Source organism: Rana temporaria, chromosome 4 (assembly GCF_905171775.1).
Source record: "Rana temporaria chromosome 4, aRanTem1.1, whole genome shotgun sequence".
Lineage (NCBI taxonomy): Eukaryota > Metazoa > Chordata > Amphibia > Anura > Ranidae > Rana > Rana temporaria.
This window is the reverse complement of record NC_053492.1, coordinates 335,122,893-335,144,430: the sequence shown is the minus strand read 5'-3', so window position 1 is coordinate 335,144,430 and position 21,538 is coordinate 335,122,893. Positions and strand designations below refer to the sequence as shown.

General features: G+C 42.0%; 1 protein-coding gene across 2 annotated transcripts in view; it reads right to left on the bottom strand.

Moving 5' to 3' along the window:
• Positions 1-21,538, bottom strand: part of MTR (5-methyltetrahydrofolate-homocysteine methyltransferase) — a 1,155,773-nt gene that overhangs the window by 113,503 nt on the left and 1,020,732 nt on the right. For both annotated transcript variants that reach the window (XM_040350739.1, XM_040350741.1), the window contains 2 exons: positions 13,969-14,044; positions 10,226-10,381 (listed from right to left, as the gene is read on the bottom strand). In XM_040350739.1, coding sequence (XP_040206673.1) covers positions 10,226-10,381; positions 13,969-14,044 — 232 coding nt within the window. The remainder of the gene's footprint in view (positions 1-10,225; positions 10,382-13,968; positions 14,045-21,538) is intronic.

Below are 21,538 nucleotides of genomic sequence, written 5' to 3'. Positions count from 1 at the left end.
GGCAGCTGACCTGAAAGTGGATACTGCCTGTATTCCTGCTTATGGCACTTACTTTGTGGGAGACATCATCCATCTTTCTTTGGATACTTTCCACCATTGTTCTGCCACTATTGAGACTGTGGCCTGATATGCTTTACATGTGATCCTCCTTAGGTTTTACCCTGTTATGTCCCATGTGCATGTTCCACATTGTGCCTTTCCTGGAATTGCATCTCTCCTTCTGCAAAGATTGTATGTTTGCTAGGATTAGCTACCCCAGTTTCAGTACCCCCCATACCAGTTGGTGGCGAGGCCACATGACGTTTAACTTTTGATTGCTCCGTTTACAAGACAACAGAATGACATCAGAAAGTATCCAAATAACCCTGATCAAAAGTTTACATACTCTGGTAATTTTGGCCTGATAACATGCACACAAGTTGACACAAAGGGATTTGAATGGCTATTAAAGGTAACCATCCTCACCTGTGATCGGTTTGCTTGTAATTAGTGTATGTGTGTGTGTATATAAAAGGTCAATGAGTTTTTGGACTCCTCGCAGACCCTTGCATCTTTCTTTCAATCTTCTTTTGTTTGATTTTAAAACAAACAGATAATGGATAATATCCACACAAGAAATACACCTTTGATTTAACACCAACAGTTAACACAGGAAAAGGGAAGGAAGAAATACATTCAATTTATATAACAATGCCAACTTAAAAATTAGTTTTATGCATTTCTCCCAACCTACCAGCTGTCCTACCCTCTATAAACTCATAACTCTCCATATTATTAATCATCAATAACTCAACCCTAGTTATAGTTCTACTCTTCTTTGGTCTTTAAATTCCTCTACTGGGGATGCAGTCCCTCTTACCTCAAGGTAAGCTCCTATCCCTAAGGCAATGAGGGAACTTCCTATCCTTCTCATGTTCCATCCTCCTCTGTTTTTTAACCCCCTATCCCACCCCCCCCCAAAAAAAAACCTAATACAAAACCCCAGAAAACCCTCCGCACCATCTCCACCTGCCTCCGTCAGCTTGCGTCGATAAAGGTTTTACCCTCTTCTGAGTACTTGAAACGGTTCCATTCCACCCATGTCTCCAAATAAACCCCCCCGCTTCTGCCGCGAAGTCCACACTAAATCCTCCATTCTGTTCAACTCTTCCACACGTTTGAGCCACATCCCTACCGACGGGGACTGCGTCTTTTTCCACATCGCAGGGATGCAGGCCCTTTCCCCATTCAAGAAATGACAAACCATTGACTTCCTATACTGTCTGATTGGTAAACCCGCATCTTGTAACAGATAAAAAGTCCACTCCCTCGGTAACTCCTCTTCACTGAACCTTTGCACTATTTCCCGCACCTTTTCCCAGAAACTCTGTATTTTAGGACAGGCCCAAAAGATGTGTATTAAAGTTCCTCCTTTCTTCCCGCACCTTTAACATCTATCTGGCATCTCTGGATAACACTTGTTTAAGACAGCCAGGGTATGATACCATTGTGATAAAATCTTAAAATTCATCTCCTGAATCTTTATACATACCGAGGATTTAAATACCTTTTGTAGTATATTTTTTTTTTTGCTCCTCTGTGAAGGCCCTACCCAACTCCGCCTCCCATTTGTTAAAGAAAGGTAACTGAAAATCCTCTGCAGGTGCGTTCAGTAGATCACTAACTTTTGAGAGGGTGTTTTAAAGCACCCCATTCCCGTTACAATATTCCTCAAACTTTGTTAACCTATGTCCGTATCTACCCCGGAAATTCAAGGTGTCCATAAAATGTCTCAGTTGTAACGCCCTCCAAACGTCCAGTTGAAAAGGTTTACCTCCTGTCGTCATCTCCTGTATTGTTGGCCATACTCCAGCTCTCAAAAAATGAGAGGCCTGGAACAGCCCCTGTTCTATTAGTCCCTTAAACGGTCCCTTCAGTAGCCCTGGTTCAAACTGAGGATTCCCCAACATGGGAAAAAGGGGTGACTATATAGTTGATAATTTCCATTTCACAAATAATTCATATCCCATCCGGAGGGTAGGACCTATCAGTGGATGTTTCTTAACATGGACTGGGAGTTCCCTATAGCACCATGCCGCTCGCTAAAGTATACTACCGCATTGCGCTTGCTCTATTGCCGGCCATATTTTCTCTTCTGTATGTCTGCTCCAGTCCATCAAACGGCTTAGTAGGGCTGCCTGATAGTATTTATAAATGTCTGGGGCGGACACTCCATCTCTTTTAGATAGTGATAGTATACGACCCTTAGTTTTTGGGCGTTTGTTTGCCCAGATAAATCTACTGAGCAAAGATTGTATCTCCTTAAATAAAAGCTTGGGGATTGCAATGGGGAGTGTCTGAAAGAGGTACAGAAATTTTGGTAGAATACTCATTTTAATAATGTTGCACCTCCCAAACCACGAGTGATACCCCTTCTGCCATCCATCCAGAAGGATCCGCACTTTAGCTAGTAATTGTACAAAGTTAAGCTTGTAGACTTGTGCGAGATCCCCTGGGATGGATGTCCCTAAATATGTCAAAGCTGTGTCTGACCATTTAAGCTTGAAATTGGCTTTCAAGCTCTTCAGGTCTTTCTCCGGGATCGACACCCCCATTGCTTCAGACTTTAGATAATTGATCTTAAAATTTTATAGTTTTCCATATATCTTCAGTTCTTGAAGCAAATTGGGGAGGGATACCCTCGGGTTGGTTAAGTTATACATCATATCGTCAGCATATGCTGAGATCTTATATTCTGTACCTCCTAGGACCACCCCCTTAATGTCTGGATTCAATTGAATCCTACTCAGTAAGGGCTCCAACGATAGGGCAAATAAAAGTGGGGATAATGGGCACCCCTGTCTTGTCCCATTCGTTAACTTAAAAGATGGGGATAACACTCCGTTCACCCTAACCTGAGCCGTCGGCTGGGTATAATTGCTTGAGATCCACCGTATCATCCTATCACCGAACCCTGTGTGTCTCAACACCGCAAACATAAACTGCCAGTTTATCCTGTCGAAAGCCTTCTCCGCATCTGTCCCTAAAAAGACACGGGGTTCGAGACAGGGTAACACAGTGGACCAAGTTCAAGGTCTTAATTGTATTGTCCCGTGCTTCGCGCGATTGCACAAACCCCACCTGATCTTTATGGACCAGGCCGGGCATGTGTTGCTGTAAACGCATTGCCAAGATCTTGGCAAAGAGTTTCAGATCCGTATTTAGTAATGATATTGGCCTGTAGCTCCCACATTGGGAGGGATCTTTTCCTTCCTTAGGTATGACCGCAATCGTGGCTTTCAATGAATCAATATGAAAGGAGCTTGTGTCTCCTAACCCATTGAACATTTTAACCATGAATGGTCCCAAAATTGGGAGAAGAAATTTATAATATTGCAAAGTAAACCCATCTGGTCTGGGAGATTTCCCTCCCTTCCCCCTGCTCACTGCCTCTATAGTAATTGGCTTTTCCTCTATAGTAATTGGCTTTTCCATTTCCTGCCTTACCGCTGGTGTCAAAGTCGTAATACCTGATGTTGCTATATACTTTTCTATAGCAGCTTGGTCCTGAGAGTTTGTTTGTAAATTATACAGTGCACTATGAAATTTTCCTAATCTCTTTGCTAGCTCTTTAGGAAAACTTATTTTCTCCCCTCCCACTCCTAAGATCGATGGGATGTAAGGCCTTGTTTGTTGTTCCTTCAATGAACTAGCCAATTGCTTCCCACATTTGTTACCAAATTCATAATCCTGCCTTCTGCCTGCCTGTATTGCCCTTTTTGCTTTATACCGAAGTAGTTCAGTGATTTGTCTCCGTCGCGCCAATAGTTCTCTTTCCACCATACTGCCAGGGCTCTGTTTATGTAAAGCTTCTAGACGAGAGATTTCTGTCAGCAGAGTTGTTAGCTCAGATTCTCTTTCCCTCTTTATCCTGGCCCCTTGTTTCATCAAAACCCCCCTTATGACTGCTTTATGGGCCTCCCAGATCACAATCTGGCATGTAGTTAATTTCAAAGTACCACCTTAATTCTTTCTGTACCTCTTCCAATACAACAGCATCCTGCAGCAGACTTTCATTCAACCTCCAGGGTCCTTCTCTGGGGGCCCGAAAGTCCCCCAGTGTGTATTTTCAGGGAAATTGGTGCATGATCTGACCATGTTATTTCCCCTATTCCAGCCTCTTTAACTGCCTGTAGCTGATTATGTGGGATAAAAAATAATCTATCCGTGAATAAATCTCATGAGATATAGAATAAAAGGAATAATCTTGCTCTCCTGAATGTGTCAGTCGCCATATATCTATCAGTCTCGCTTTTTGTATTAGCTTCACTATCCGTTTCTGGGTACCCACTGGGGCCGACGAGCCGCCGGATGATGTATCCACACTAGGGACCAGGGGGATGTTTAAACCCCCCCCCTCAACTGCCCCTCCTTAAATTCTCCCAATTTATCCAGAAATGTCCGGAAGAAAACATCCTGCTGTGTATTGGGAGCATAGAAAGATGCCAGGGTAACCACCAGCCCCCCTATCGTCCCTTTCAACGCTAGATACTGCCCCCTGGTATCCACCAAGGAGCCTGTAAATGACCACGGGATTTTATTCGAAATTAAGATTGATACCCCGCCCTTCTTTGCTGCCCTTTTGAGAAAGGGCGGACCCTCTCCTCTAAAATGTGTCTCCTGGATAAATGCAATATCACTCCCCTTTTTCTTCAGATCCTGTAAGAGCATCCGCCTCTTCTCAGGAATATTTAATCCCTTTACGTTAATTGAAATGACTGATAGGGCTTCCATTTCTACTCCCACAAAGCAAGATCCAATGCCTCAGAAAACGGTAGAGCAAGACCGACCAACCAGGGGACCCCTGGTACAAAACAGAGGTGCGGAGAGAGAGGAAAAAAAAAACCCTCCTCTAACCAAAACCCACCCCCCTTTCCCCTATTCAAGACTAATATCACTGAAGACAGAGAGGCGGAAATATACACCTCCCCTCTTCTCCAGCGATATAAAGCTACTAGCTTTAACCACTCTAATTCCCCTCCCCAATGAGTGATGACCTATCGGGGGGAAATCGGTTGCGCATGCCCCCAGTACCTTCACCCGAAGATCTATGTCCTTTGATGCACTCTCCCCCTCTATTACACGGCCCTCCAGCACCTGTATTTCTTCTCGGATTTGCCCCAGGTCTCTGGTGTGCGCCTCTTCAACTTTTGCTATCAGAGCGCTTATATCTGCCCTGGTGGGGAGAGCTTGGATCAACACCTTTAAATCCTCCATTTCACTTTTCAGCTCCCCAGAATCTCGTGGTGGGAGGGGGGATGCATTCCCGGACAACATAGCAGACATACGTGGGCTCTGTGGGGTAATCTGGAAAGCCTCCACATCCGCTCTCACCGACATTTTGGGATGGCTTACTATCTTCTGAGAATCCCCACTAGATTGCCTCCTCACGTCCATCAGCTTCCCCTCAGAGCACTGTCCTCCCCCCTGTGAAGCTGTGAAATACTGTTCAATTACTGGCTGTTCCAAAGGTCTCCCTCACCTGGCCATACACAAGCCACACCTCCCCCTGCCCTCTTCCCTTGCATCTTTTATCCAGTGCTGTACTGACGTTTCTGGATTCTGAGTCATAGGAAAAGCAAAATTGTCAAAGGATCTGCAGGAAAAAGTAGTTGAACTGTATAAAACAGGAAAGGGATATAAAAAGATATCCAAGGAATTGAAAATGCCATTCAGCAGTGTTCAAACTATAATCAAGAAGTGGAAAATGAGGGGTTCAGTTGAAACCAAACCACGGTTAGATCAACTAAAATTTTAGTCACAACTGCCAGGAAAATTTTTCAGAATGCAAAGAAAAACCCACAATGAACTTCAGGTGAAATACAGGACTCTCTGAAAACATGTGGTGTGGCCGTTTCAAGATTCCCAATAATGAGGCACTTGAAGAAAGATAGACTGCATGGTCGAGTCTCCAGAACCAAGCCATTACTACGCAAATGCCACAAAGTATCCTGCTTACAATACGCCCAACAGCAAAGAGCGATATGACCAAAATTTTGGCCACAACCATAAATGCTACATTTGGAGAGTCAACAATGCCTATGATGAAAAGTATACAATTTCTACTGTGAAACATGGAGGTAAATCGCTGATGTTTTGGGGATGTGAGAGCTTCAAAATGGCACAAAAAATTTGGTCAAAATTGATGGCCAGATGAATGCAGCATGTTATCAAAAAATACTGGAGGAACATTTGCATTTATCAGCCAGGAAGCTGCGCATGGGACGTACTTGGACATTCCAACATGACAATGATCCAAAACACAAGGCCAAGTCTACCTGTCATTGGCTACATCAGAATAAGGTGAAGGTTCTAGAGTGGCCATCTCAGTCTCCTGACCTCAATATCATTGAGCCACTCTGGGGAGATCTCAAACGTGCAGTTCATGCAAGACAGCCCAATAATTTACAGGAACTGGAGGCTTTTTGCCAACAGCCTCATCTACAAAAGACTTTAAGCTGTCATTGATGTTAAAGGGGTTAATACATGGTATTAAGAGTCATTTGGGTAGTTTCTGTTGTGATTATGATTTAAAAAGAGTAAACACAGTTGATTGATAATAAATGGCTTCAGCCAAACACTAACCATGAGTGAAAGAAAAGTTTTTGTGTTATTCATATTTTCAAAAAAAAGGCCAAGAAATCCTAAATTCTGCCAGGGTATGTAAACTTATGAGCACAACTGTAACATCAAACATGATATCATAAAGTGATGTAAATACAGTAATATTTTTTTTTTCATATATAAGTGTGAGTCTTGACTAGTGATCTGTAAGTCTCTCTGGGCCACTCCAACAAAGTGCTTTAAAGCGGGAGTTCACCCGCAAATAAAATTTTTAAGATTAGATTCATGTTCATTTTGTCTAGGGGAATCGGCTATTTTTTTTAAAAACGAAGCAGTACCTACCGTTTTAGAGAGCGATCTTCTCCGCCGCTTCCGGGTATGGTCTTCGGGTCTGGGCGTTCCTTCTTGATTGACAGGCTTCCGACAGACTTCCGACGTTCGCATCTATCGCGTAACGAGTAGCCGAAAGAAGCAGAACGTCGGTGCGGCTCTATACGGCACCTGCGCACTGACGTTCGGCTACTTTCGGAAAATCGTGACGCGATAGATGCGACCGTCGGAAGCCTGTCAATCAAGAAGGAACACCCAGACCCGAAGACCATACCCGGAAGAGGCGGAGAAGATCGCTCTCTAAAACGGTAAGTACTGCTTCATTTTTAAAAAACTAGCCGATTCCCCTAGACAAAATGAGCATGAATCTAATCTTAAATTTTTTTTTGCGGGTGAACCTCCACTTTAATGCCACCACTAATCCAATGCACTCATCAAATTGTGTTGCTGCACAAGTCATAGGCAGCAAACTGGGCTCAAAGGTATCATCCAGATTCAATGATGTAAACCTGGGGACAAGCTCCCAGGAATGATAGCTCTCCAGAGATGACAACCACCAGGTCAACAGCCTTTGAGAACACCAAATTGATGGCAGGACTTATTGGAATGGATTCTCACCAAAAAGCAAAGTAACTAATAGTGTGGTTCGTAATAAAAAAAAAAGGGAATATTTGTGTACTTAAATGAAACATGAAACCACTGTGAGCTCAAACATTAAAACTGTGTAATGTCCAGATAAAATGGCTGTGCAAAGACTTAATCAGCATATACGCATAGTTAATAAGCACTAAAACACAGCAGTCCACACCCATTAAAGCGGAGTTCCACCCAAAAGTGGAACTTCCACTTAAACCACTCCTCACCCGCTTACATGCCACATTTGGCATGCCATTTTTGGGGGGGGGGGGGGGAGTGGGACTTCCTGTCCCACTTCCTCCTTCCGCCCAGGGACCACTTAAGCGACTCGTCATATCGCCAAATGCGGCCCTTCCCTGTAGGTGATTACCTGGGACACGTGACAGGTCCCAGGCCATCGCCTGTCCACTCAGGGAGCGCAGCGCCATTCGCGCATGCACAGTGAGTGCCCGGCTGTGAAGCAGAAAGCTGTCACGGCCAGATGCCCACAGTTAGAATGGAGGCGCCGGCGGAGAGGGGGAGAGAGAAGCGAAGCTCCGGGCGTCGCTGGACAGTGGAACAGGTAAGTGTATGTTTATTAAAAGCCAGCAGCTACACTTTTTGTAGCTGCTGACTTTTAATAAACATAAAAAAGGCCTGGGGAATATCCAGTAAAACATTGCCACAGGTGTGTCCCGCCACCAATCAAATGGCTGCATAAAGATGTGAACAGCAAGTAGGCGCCAGTCATCCACACTTTTTAGGGATGGTCCCCTTTAAGGAAAAATCCTCACACAGTGGCACTGACCAGGTTATGCAATATGCAGCAGCATCAATGGATAAGGGGACTGTATGGGACAAATGCTCGTCAAAGACAGAGCTAAGATGAAGGTATATAGTGTAGTATTTAATGGGAATGTGTATAAAAACAACAATATCCAGAACTTACAGCAAAGGATGCCAAAAAAAAAAAAAAACATTCAGCGGCAATGATGTCAGCACTCTTTTTCCACCTTAAGGAAACTGGGCAACTGCTTTAAAGTGGTTGTAAACCTTAGACATGAAAATATGAGCAAAGCATATCCCCCCTGTAGTGTGTACTTGTCTTAATTAAGAGAACAAAGTATAGTTTTTGTCGGCTGCTACTTTACTCTGGTATCAACACAAATCACTTCTGACAAGTTTACCGGACATCAAGAAAAACAAGGTGACAGGGAGGCACATCAGGCATACAAACAGTGATTACCAGCCTTAGCTCTGTTCCAGTGTTCTGTGTAAAGGGGGTGTGTGCCTTCTCTCCAATCAGCTGTCGGATTTCTCATTTAGCGCTTCAGTTAATTAAGGTCTCTGAAAGCTCAGACAAGCTTTATAAATGCTAGGCTTTGAAGGGATGTAGAGACGAGACGACATCAGATAAACAGGTACAACTTATGTGGGTCCTTCATTTCCCCTAATGTCTGCATGATCTAGAGGAGGCATTTCACTTTCTGACTTCAGCAGAGAAAAATCTGCCTTGGTCAGATAAGGCTCCTTGTTGGGTGCCTGAGATAGAGCTGGAATTGGATGAAGGGATTGTGTTAAAATAGAGTCCATCACTCAACATGAGTTTGCCTGAACTTTTGTCCCTGTTCTCTTGCATCTGGTTTCCATAATTGCGATCGATGAGGGTATACCCTTAGGGGGAAAACACAGAGTAGGGTTCAAAAATGTGGTAAGCATGTACGTGAAGGAATACACAGCAACCCAGGTGTAGACCATCCTGCACTGAATTTCTCTAAGCAAAATGGCCGTTGGAAGTGACTGGGTAACTTACAAAGGGGCTTTTGGCAGAAGTGGTGGTCATAATGCAACCTGTGGTGTGATGTCACACCTAGTTATCCACCTGAGAATAGTCTCTGAATGATAAAATTTGTTTGCCAGTTTTGGAAAGTTTAACGTTGCACAAGTCATTTTCAAACATAATTCTTGGTTTACACAGTTTCCTAGTATAGAACACATACTATTTTGGAAACCTGTCCTACCCAGTACAGGGTAAACCTGTTTTACCTGTCAATGGCATTGACAGGTAAATGGCATTTACCTGTCAATCAGGGTCCAGGCATAACCTGTCACAGTAGGCATGCCCATGGAGAGGTCTTGAGGGTCTGGTTTTCCATAGGGACGGACCACAGCACTTGACCTGTATAGAACCCTGTGGCTGCCTGTGTTGTACACGTGCTGCATTGGGTGCAAAGGTGAGTTCCCAAGCAAAATCCAGTGCCCAAATCAACCATACAGGTCATCCCAACAACGTGAGTCCAGGTACAGCGCCCAAGGTTATACCAACATTGCGCCAATCTGGATGAACTGTTTCTATTGTTGAATTAGAAGGCAGTGATGAGTGGATCAAAAACACTGAAGTAAAATAATAAACTAGTGAAGCAAATGTTTATCTATAAGGAAGAAGAGGTCCATCACCTTAGGACATAAGCAAAGAAATTAACTCACAAAGTGTGGTAGTATTATAGGAGCGTGCCCAAAGGTGTGACCAGCAAAGTTTTGCCACTGTCCAATCACCTTAGGGTACCAGCCTATAATCCATGCCTGTGTTTTGTACTGTACAAGATACATTATTTCCCACACATCCACAAATGAAAAAACACATCTGCAGTAAATTATTCTTAATATGTGCACTTACCCACAGACTTGTCATTAAAGATTTTTGGAAAACCTCTGTTTGGGTATTTTCCTTTGAGCTGCCATACATCGAAGAATGGTTTCCAGTCAATGTATTTTCTTAATTTCTCCAAGTCATAATTTCTGAAAACGTGTGTTCCCATCAGCTTGGGTTTTACTATATACAGAAAAATGGAATGTAAAATTGGTCATGGTCTTAATAAGAAGGAAAAAAAAAAAAAGCCCAATTGTGGCAACAAAAAGGTTTTTAATAATTCAACACCAAATGCTGTAACTGAAATAATAGTTGGCGTGCACAATACATAAAAACAGCATGTAATCAATATGACAATTCATAAAAAGTAGAGAGAAGCCATGCTTCAATAATCTATAAAGTCTTGTTACATCTTACTGTATTTTGCATATCATCATTGTTTCTTGGCTTTGATTTATTGAACAAAATATACAGGATTAAAAAAATGATATAATTTGTGCCACTTCTCACTCCTAATTCTCACCTGCACTGAACCCTGTACAAATCTCACTGGAGCCGTATGACAATGCTACAGTAGGTCATAATATGGTTTAGTGTCTCTTCAGCCTACTATTGCCATGCCTCATACCAAGATGTATTATATTTCAGTGATACTTCCTACTCAATATCTTGCTGCCTCCAGTCTCCGAATAAATGTTGTCCTGGCAGTAAAGAGCAGATAATAAAGGGCTCCCATGTGCATTTACATTTACTTAAAGTATTAGTAAACCCTGTACTACAACTTGTACCTACAGGCAAGCCTATAATGAGGGTTACCTGTAGGTATTGTGAATATCTCCTAAACTTGCAGTTTAGGAGATATTCAGAGAGCATGCAGCCTATGACATCACATTTGTGCTGAAGGTCCAGCTTACAGTGCCGGACCTTCAGAGCCTGTGCTGGAAACAGCGGCTCCCGTGAACATGACATTACAGGGCTGAAGGGCTTCGTTCTCAGGTAAGTCTATTATACTGTGCTAGTATGCATTTTTTTTTTATAAATTCTTAATTTTTTTTTTTTTCCCACAATGATATGAATACAGCATTATATACAATTACATCCATACACCACATCCTCTATTTTACTAAAAATCTCTATTTAGCAAACACAGTTGTTATCCACATCTGTAGAGGTCCTGCTGTATTATGCTTGACATTTACACTTCCCATATAACCTAGTATAACCATACCATTTCTACCCTTACTACCTTTCCCATAACCAAGGAGAAGTCCTGGTTATCCTCCTGCCTAGCTCATACAGTTCAAAGGAAAAAAAAAAAAAGTTCCCAAAATTTTTGCTGCTACTTATTAAGGATTTTGTTCCCTATATATGATATATGGAGTCCACACCTTCCGATATTTCTCCTCTTGTTCCCTCAGCCCCATAGTAAGATTTTCCACCTGCTGAATCTATGTTACTCTGCCTAACCATTGTAATCGTGTTGGAGATACCGTGCTCTTCCAAAGGAGTGGCATACAGGCCTTTGCTGCCTTAAGCAAATGCCTTAACAGGGAGTTTTTGTATTTTCCATGCAGTACAAATGCTGCCGGATTTTCTCCAAGAGTCACCGCAGTGATTTCTTTGACTATTTCAGAAACCATCTTCCAGAATTCTTCCAATTTTGGACATCCCCAAAATATGTGTATCATGGTGCCCTCCGCCCCTTGGCAACACCAGCACAGATTTGATACTTGTGGGAAAATCCGATTTAATAATACTGGGGTTCTGTATCACCTAGTCAAGATTTTGTATCCCCCTTGCTGATATCTAGTGGCCATTGACGCCTTATGCGTAAACGTAAAGATCTTGGTTTTCTGTACCTCAGAGAATGTGATCCCCAGATCCCTTTCCCACGCTTGTAGGAAGGCTAATTCATACATATGAAACCGGTGTTTAAGCTACACATTTGAGGTATCACTGCGAATGTTAGAGCGAGAGCAATCATCTTGGCCCTAGACCTCCTCCGTAACTAAAAACATGTAACTAATACAAATAATTAAAACATCACCTACGGGGATTTTTAGTAGAAAAGTTTGGCGCCATTCCACGAGCGTGTGCAATTTTAAAGTGTGACATGTTGGGTATCTATTTACTCGGCGTAACTGCATCTTTTATTTTATGCAAAAACATTGGGCTAACTTTACTGTTTTGTGTTATTTTTAAGCACAAAACATTTTTTTTTTAAAAACACGTGTTCAAAAAATTGCTGCGAAATTACCGTGCAAGATAAAAAGTTGTAATGGCCGCCATTGTATTCTCTAGGGTCTTTGCTAAAGAAGCATATATAATGTTTTGGGTTTCTATGTCATTTTTTTGCAAATAAAAGATGATTTTTACATGTAGGAGAGAAATGTCAGAATTGGCCTGGGTGCTCCAGAACGCTTGATGGTGCTCCTTGCATGTTGGGCCTCTGTATGTGGCCACACTGTGTAAAAGTCTCACACATGTGGTATTGCCATACTCGGGAGGAATAGCAGAATGTGTTTTAGGGTGTTATTTGTGGTATGCATATGCTGTGTGTGAGAAATAACCTGCTAATATGACAGAAACAATAATTATTTTTTTATTTTTACAGAATTCTCAGTCTTTTTTCTTTTATAGCGCAAAAAATAAAATACCCAGAGGTGATCAAATACCACCAAAAGAAATCTCTATTTGTGTGAAAAAAAGGACAGAAATGTCATATGGGTACAATGTTGTATGACTGAGTAATTGTCATTCAAATTGTGAGAGCACTGAAAGCTGAAAATTGGTCTGGTTAGGATAATAAACACAATTACGCTCTGGATGTTTCCATTGTTATTTTATATGCGGCCGAGACCTTTAAGGAAGAAGTTGCCTAATATCTCCATTTCAGCCTATGTGAGCAGGCATTATCCTGCATAAGCTCTCATTGACTCTCTTTTTGAGTAAAGGAGTCAATGTGCTCTGGTAAGCAGATTACTTATCCATTCACTTTGGGTGTTTATTCAAGTTTGGTGAAGGATCACTTCTCTATCAGTATATCACAGCAAGCACGGAACGGATGTTTGGTGTTTAATGGAATTTGATTTATTATCATAATATATTTGTGTGCTTAAGATTGGGACTGAATATTATTTGCACTAATTGATATTTCACAATATTTTTTAATCATATGTTGTTTGTTAATGTTTTGTGCACATTTGTTTAATTGATAAGCGTTAGTCACTTCAGCAGTGCAGTCCTATGATTTTCATTATTATTAGTGCCCCCTTATCTTTTACCCATATGACTAGGAACATTCATTCTTTGAGGGGAGCAGCTTATTTTATTTACTACTATATATTTATTCACTTGGCACAGAGTTTTCACCCTTTATCAATGCACTGCATTAAATAATGCAATAATTTGCAGAATGACAAATGTGCTATCTCCATTACAAACAATAGTTTTACCAGAAAGAGGAGCTCCCGTCTCCTAATTCAGTCTGAGCATGCGTGGATTTTTGACCGATGGACTTCCACACACACAATCTGATTTTTCTATCGTTTTTTTATCCATAGGAAAAATTTAAAACATGTTAAAACAATTTTTTTTTCACTGATGGAGCCCACACACGATCGGTTTGTCCGATGAAAACAGTCCATTGGTCTGTTTTCATTGGACAGACCAATCGTGTGTACAGGGCTTTAGTGTACATAAAAGCCTTAGAAGCCACCGTAACAGTGGAAGTTGACCATGTCATATTTAAAATGAGCAAGAAAATGTACCTGGAACAGGATGGGAAAGCCAGTCAATATGGAAACCTTTTTCTCTAGCCTGTTGTAGTGTCAAATATCTTCTTTCCTATAATATTACACAATAAATGTTTTAAATATAAGAAAATTTACATTCTTTACATAAATACATTACATGCCATATTTTCAGTCAATACAACAGTAATTACTATAAAAAAAAGAAATCGGTATTATCTTGCCTTAAAATGTATCTTGTAGAAGGGTATAATGTGAAATACAAAGAATAATTAACAGGAAAGCAAATAGACACGAAAAACTACAGCAAGATTAGATCAGTACAACAAATGTTTGGGATTGGGACTTTGTATATACCCCCAAACGTAATAACAAATATTTTATTAAAAAGTCAAATTTATATAGTTGATTTTTTAATAGAATATATGTTATTACTTTTGGGGGTATATACAAAGTCCCAATCACAAACATTTGTTGTACTGAACTATTTATTAGGGCTGATCACCAGCCAGTGTTGCCAACCGTCAGTATTTTTACTGGCCAGAGCCTCGTCTGTGGGACAGGAGCAAGGCAAGCCAGGAGCAGGACTGCCAGTACTGTTTGTACTAAGATGACCACCTGGCATGGATAGAGACTGTCACTGATTTAGGATGGGACATGTCAGTGATCTGTGCTGCTGCACAATGCTGTAAGTGTCACAGTGAGAGTCCATTTCATGTGCGTGTGTTGCCCATTTTAATTTCCTGTGCCCGAGTCCTGTCCCTGGGCCACTTACTAGATTTAAAATAAAATAAGAAATGCTTTTTGCCTTAATATCAATTGCTTATTTGTAGCCTAAATACTGAAATTTGCACTTACTGACCCTTGAGCATGTTATCCCCAACAGAGAGCTCACCCCTTTCAAGTTTTATGCATCAAATTGAATGTACCTGCACGGCCCATTTTAGGCAACTAAATCATGCCTACAGGTGTCAGTTCTTAGGCCAACCAGTTGAATTGGCATACTCGGAGCTCGAATCCACCCTTCGGGTGAAGGACTTGGACAAACCCACGTCTCCTCTTAACGGGTCCCTGCTGGTTGCTGCCGGCCCCGAGTTGTCCCACCTCTACAGGAAATGGGTGGGGGACATACTGGAGCTGGACGAGGACGACTGGAGGGAGATTTGGGATTTTCCCTTCTCCCCTCTGGTCTCGGCTAGGGACAAACTGATCCAATACAAAATTGTGCATAGAGCTCACTACACGCCTCACAGGCTGCACCAGATGTCGCCGGCACATTCTCTGGCGTGCTGGCGTTGCTCCTACCAACCGGGTGACTTTTTCCACATTTTTGGGGTTTGCCCAGCAATCGAACATTATTGCAAAGAAGTAACGTATTTTTCAGACTATAAGACGCACTTTTTTCACCACAAAAAATGGTTGAAAATGCCGAATATAGGCCGGCCGCCCAATCCCCCCCCCCGCCGCCGAATGCTGAGCCAGCCGCATAACTCCTCAGCTGTCAGGACGGGAGCATCTGTGTGTCCGTGACAGGGAGCATGTTCCCCCTCCTTCTCCGGGCAGAGTCTGTGTTCTCCCAGCCACAGACAGCCAGGCAAAGTAGGCTGTCCGTGTACACCCCTCCTTCTCTGGGCAGACTGAGCTGGATGTCTCTGTTTGTCTGCCACGTTCTCCCAGCTTCTCACGGCAGAGAGGGCTCTCTGTGTGTCCCCCCCCCTCCTTCTCTGGGCAGCAGCACAAGCTGAGTGAGAGATGAAAGACACACAGAGCGGGCTGTGTCTGTGTGAATTCCATTTCCTCTCCCTTCTTCTGTGAGCAGTGGGGGTGGGGATTGTTAAAGCAGCAGCAGGACTGAGAAACTTGCAGAGGGGGACACTGCATTGCAGGCAATTAGTGTGCAGTAACCACTAGCAACTGAATGGTGAGTGACAATCTGTAGTAACCTCTAGAAACCAATAAGCAAGCAGTAATGTGTTATTACCTCCAGCAACTGAATGGCAAATAGTCTGAGGTGGTTATTACACATGACCATTTTTTTTCTTGTTTTTTTCCTCTAAAACTTAGGTGCGTCTTATGGTCAGGTGCGTCTTATGGACCGAAAAATACGGTACTCCAGGTGATTGCTAAGGTCACTGAGACTCATGTTCCTTATGATCTAAAATATTGTCTGCTGGGGCTGGTGAAACAACTGGCAATGCTCAGAGCCAGGAAAAATACTAATTTCCCTGCTATTGTACTATGCTCATAAGGCCATTACGATGAACTGGAAACAATTGTCTCCCCCCTGTCAGATTATGGAAAAGCCTAGTGAATGCCAGTTTACCCCTGTATAAAGCCACCTACTGGGGCATGGGTTGTCCACAAAAATTTGAAAAGGTATGGACCTGTTGGCTAGATGACAATACCACAGCAACTGATGCAGTAACCAATTCCTAGATTAACACAATGGCCCGGATTCTCGCAGCACTTACGCCAACGTATCTACAGATATGCTGCGTAAGTGTCAATGTGCGCCGTGCCCATAGAACCAGATACGCCTGAAAATAGGCTTCCTCCGACCAATGTAACTTTCCTACGCCGGCGTATCCTGGGCGCATATTTATGCTGGCCGTAAGGGGCGCTCCCATTGATTTACACGTCAAATATGTAAATGACTAAGATACACCGATTCACGAACATACTTGCGCCCGTTGCAGTAATATACACCGTTTACGTAAGGCATACGTCCGGCATAAAGTTATTCCACATATAGGAAGCGCATCCCATGCAAAAGGTATGGACCACATAACAGCCGTCTTATTTTACATAGTTTACGTAGTACTACGTGAATAGGGCTGGGCGTAGGTTACGTTCAGTGATTCGACGTATCTTAGGCGTTTGTTCCGACATGATTCTGAGCATGCGCACTGGGAAGCATCTACGGGACGGTGCATTCGCCGTTCGTTCGGCCCATCATTTGCATGGGATCACGGTTCATTTAAATGTATCACGCCCACTTCCACCTACTTTGAATTAGGCTGGCTTACGCCTAGGAATATACGTTACGCCAGCACAACGTTGGGAGCAAGTGCTTTGTGAATACTGTGCTTGCCTCTCTGTGTTACGTCGGCGTAGCACATATGAGATGCGCTCAGGTATGTGAATCCAGCCCTATATCTCTAGTCCGTTAGTACATTGACCCAACTATTCTCATGTTGCATTAACCTTTTGGCTACCAATTTGAGCACAAATTCTCCTGAACTGTACCTTTCCCCACATTGGTGTTATAGTATAAGTTAGTTTATGTTGTATGTTGTGCCCTGTTGCCGCATCAGAAGAACTGCCCCTGCGTGGGCAAAGGTTTGGCCCGTGTGAGCCAATTGTATATGCTAATAAAGAATTGAATAAAAAAAGATTTTGCAAAAAAAAAAGGAAATTTTGAGTGTCGTGTCAGTAAATTTCCATCTGTTAGGTTGGCAACGCTGTCACCAGCCAATGTGTTTATTTTATAGCTTAACAACCATTTTATGCTACAGGTAACCTTATATTAAGGCTTACCTGTAGCTACCCAGGATATCTACTAAAACCTGCACGGTTTAGGAGATATCCCCTGTCTATTGCATGTGCTGATGTCATCGGCACATGCACACTAAAGCAAACTGAAGCAACGGCACGTAAGTGCCGTTGCTTCAGTCCATGTGCCATTACCGGCGGCTCCTGCACGCATGCGCAGGAGTGATGTCATCGCGGCTCCGGCTAATAACAGCGCCAGAGCCACGATACCTGGAAGTAACCCTCAGGAGAGATGCCGCCGCCGGAGGAGGGGACAAGGACCACTGCAGGGACTTCGATCTAAGGTAATAGTAGCTCATTATGCCTTTGTTTTGCAGGTTTTTTTTAGATTGGGTTTACAACCACTTTAAAGACACCACCAGTAATTTATGCAAGTTGGGGATCCATCCTGGGTGGAGCCCCAAATCAAAGTCAGGCCCTTGATTATAAAGGCTGTGCACACCTGTACCACATCCTGCTGGTATTCAGTAAAACATGGATCCAGGATTAGAAGCTTCTTCCCTCCCAAGACACTGAAAGCCTCTGGACTTCAGGACAAATTCCAGAGATATATGATAAAAACCAAGTTTCTCGGCTCAGAACTGACATTCCAGTCATTAAAAATCTGCATCCATGGGAACCCTGGGTGATCTTTAATCATACTAACACAGTGACAAGCAGGATAATCAACTGTCATAGCATATAAAATCAACATTGACTGGACAGCGCATAGACCGGTAACAAACATCAAGGCATTTGTCAGTGAGGTCCTTCCACTAAAAGGATAGTTGCTTTCTTGGGGCAAGAGACCATAAAGGTCTACCTCTGGAGGTGTGGACCACTTACAAACAAAACACTCTGTCAAAGGGTAGAGAGCAATAATGTTTATGGGAAGGGGAGGGGAACAGCCTTTAGGTTTTTTCCAGTCCTTTTAGATGAAATCACCCACAGATTGGAGTGGATTGTAGATGCCAAGGCCAAACACTGAGGTATTTTTGGACTGGAGGTAAAACTTTACTTTTCAACAGTTTCAATTTAGTAGCAGAAAATGATTTGTTTTAAAAACTCAGTTTGAGCATTGACATATTTTTGTATTCCATTCCAAAAAGAATCAAAACCAAAAGTAAGAGTAATCTTAGGATAGGTTCACACCACAACCTACAAGTCAGAAACCTGCATTGCGTTTGAACCCATTTAACCTTGAGTATAGAGAATCAAATGACCATCCATCTTTAACAATCTGAGGACTATCAGTTCTCTCACAGGTGTTGAATCCACTGAAAGTTGGTGAGTGAGGGCACAGTGGGAGGGGAGCACAGCACTTTACTTTTCACTACTGGCACTGAAATATGAAGACAAGAACAACACTGGACTTATTCATATATCCACTTGTTGGCACTGCATACAAGCTGCACCTTATATTGTCTTTATATAAGATTGTTTTGTATATATTTGCACCTTATACCACAGCAGCAGTCATTGGTTGTAAAATGACACGTATACTGCAGCAAAGACAGAAAATTTGGGTAAAAATATATATATATATATTATTTGTTTCTGTTATAAAATTGTGTAAATAAGTATGTTTTTTTCCTTCACTGATGAGGCTGCACTGCACTGATAAAGAAGCATCAATGAGGTGTCACTGATATGCAGCGCTGATGGGAATTTATAAGCGGCACTGATGGACACTCATAGGTGACACTGATAGGTACTGAAAGGCTGCACTGATAGGTACTTATGGGTGGCCTTGATAGGTGGCACTGATAGACTTACATCATACCTGGTGGTCCTGGGCTGGCATCTGTCAGACGCGAGTGAGGGACAGTCGATAAAAGGCTCTTACCGTTTACAATTTGATCAGCCGTGAATGGACACAGCTGATCACGTGGTAAATAGCCTCCATCAGAGGCTCTTTATCGAGTTCGGTGATGCGGTGTGTCAGACTGACACACAGCACCACCGATTGCTGCGCCGTACACCCCTCCCCCCCCAAGGCGCGCAATCGTGGCTTATCCTGCTGGACGTCATATGACACCCAGTCAGGATAACTGAACTACCGCCCAGCTGTGATTTTACTACAGGCCGGGCGGGAAGTGGTTAAAAAGGGGTCAAAGTTTTTACCAAGTAACTAGAGCACACACAAGGAATAAGTCGGCACTTGCGCCAAGCTCAATGTGAACCCACCAACCTAGTTGCTCAGAAAGGAAGGGAGTAGTAAAATTAATGATTAAAACACAGACTCATAGAAAGTCCATAAAGTTCATTACCCCCTACCGCCTAACATGGACATACTTTGGCAGAATGGCACGGGCAGGCAAAGCAACGTACCTGTACGTTGCTTTGAATCTGCCGCCTAGCAGATGATCACTGTCGTTTTACTTGTAGCCCAGCCCCCACACAGAATCACTCCCTATGACACACTTAACCCCTTCCTCGCCCCCTAGTGTTAAGCGCTAGTAAATGTTTATTATATTGAAGCTTGTTTATCTGGTCAAAAGAACTCTTATTTAACTCTTATCATAGCTTTGAGATATTAAATCTTAAAATACAAATTTTATTGGTAACAACCCCTTCCCTGCTAGTGTAATTAACACAGTAATCAGTGCATGTTTATAGCACTGATCACTGTACAAAATGACAATAGTCCCCACAAATTTGTCAAAAGTGTCAGATTTGTCTGCCACAATATCGCAGACACGATAAAAATCCCAGATCGCCACCATTACTAGTAAAATATATATATATATATTGTTTCCATATGTTTTTTTGGGGTAATCTAAATTAGATCGCTGTATATGTCTGTGTGTATATATATATATATATATATATATATATATATATATATATATATATATATATATATATATATAAATATATATATGTATATATATATATATATATATAATAATATATATATTGTAATTATGAATATATTTAATTTAGTAGGGGCTGATGACATTTCATCCAGCGTACGGATTATATTGTTCATTTAGCTTGCCAAGTCATGGCATTTAGCACATAGGAAAGCCCTTTGTTCTTACTAGACAATTCGGAGTCATTGAGTTAAAACCACTTTATGTGATTGACCCCATGCTGGGATGTTCAATAAAGATAGCCCCACCCTTTGACCCTGTGAAAATTCACTTTACTCTGCTGCCCGAATATAGTCACTAGGATTTGCATGAAAGGGGGCTGATTTATGGAGTGAGGCCTCCAATCCTGATCCTAGCTAGGCCAACCAATGGGACGTCGGCATATAGAGATATACTCGACAGCAGAGGTAAAGGCAGCTCACTTTATGGAAGCATGGCCAGAAGGATGGGTCTTAAAGGGTAACTATGGTATAGGTATTTTATACTTACATGTAGCAACTGCACACACTTGTACTCTAATGTTTTAGAGGAATATGCTCTATATTCCTCCAGGTAAATGTTTGTATTTTAACCTACAGTTTTTCTGCTTGTTTGGGACTGTAGTTCTGTGTGTTAGATTAGACTTTGTATAAGCTCTAATAAAAGGTTGATTATATTGAAGCTTTCACTTCTGGTCAAAATAACTCTTGTTTAACTCTTATCATATCTTTATGATATTAAGATCTTAAAATATAGATTTATTGTCAACAATTGGCGGCCACAAAACTATGAACAAAACTGAAAGTATTTAATATGATAACAAAATACTTGTGTATTAGAGATTAAGGTTATTAGGGGAATTCAAGCTGAGTCTATCTATGGAAAATATAGATAAATGTTTGTATTTTATTAGTGGGTATTAGGTTTAACCCTAAATAGGAGGGAGGATAGACCAAATTTTTTTTATATATATATCCCGTAAATCATAAGTGATAAAAGTACTTTGGATGTACCATTTTAAACCGGTAACTATAATGGGGAGGAAGTATTAGATTTTGGGAAACATTTGGTTTTTAATTATTGCTTTTGTGCCCCACTAAGCTATCTCTAACCAACGTTTAAGTTTGCTTAAGGGTGGGTACAGTTGTATTAGAAAGACACTGAAAATAGTTGTCTTGGTTGCATGTTGAAAAGGTTCAACA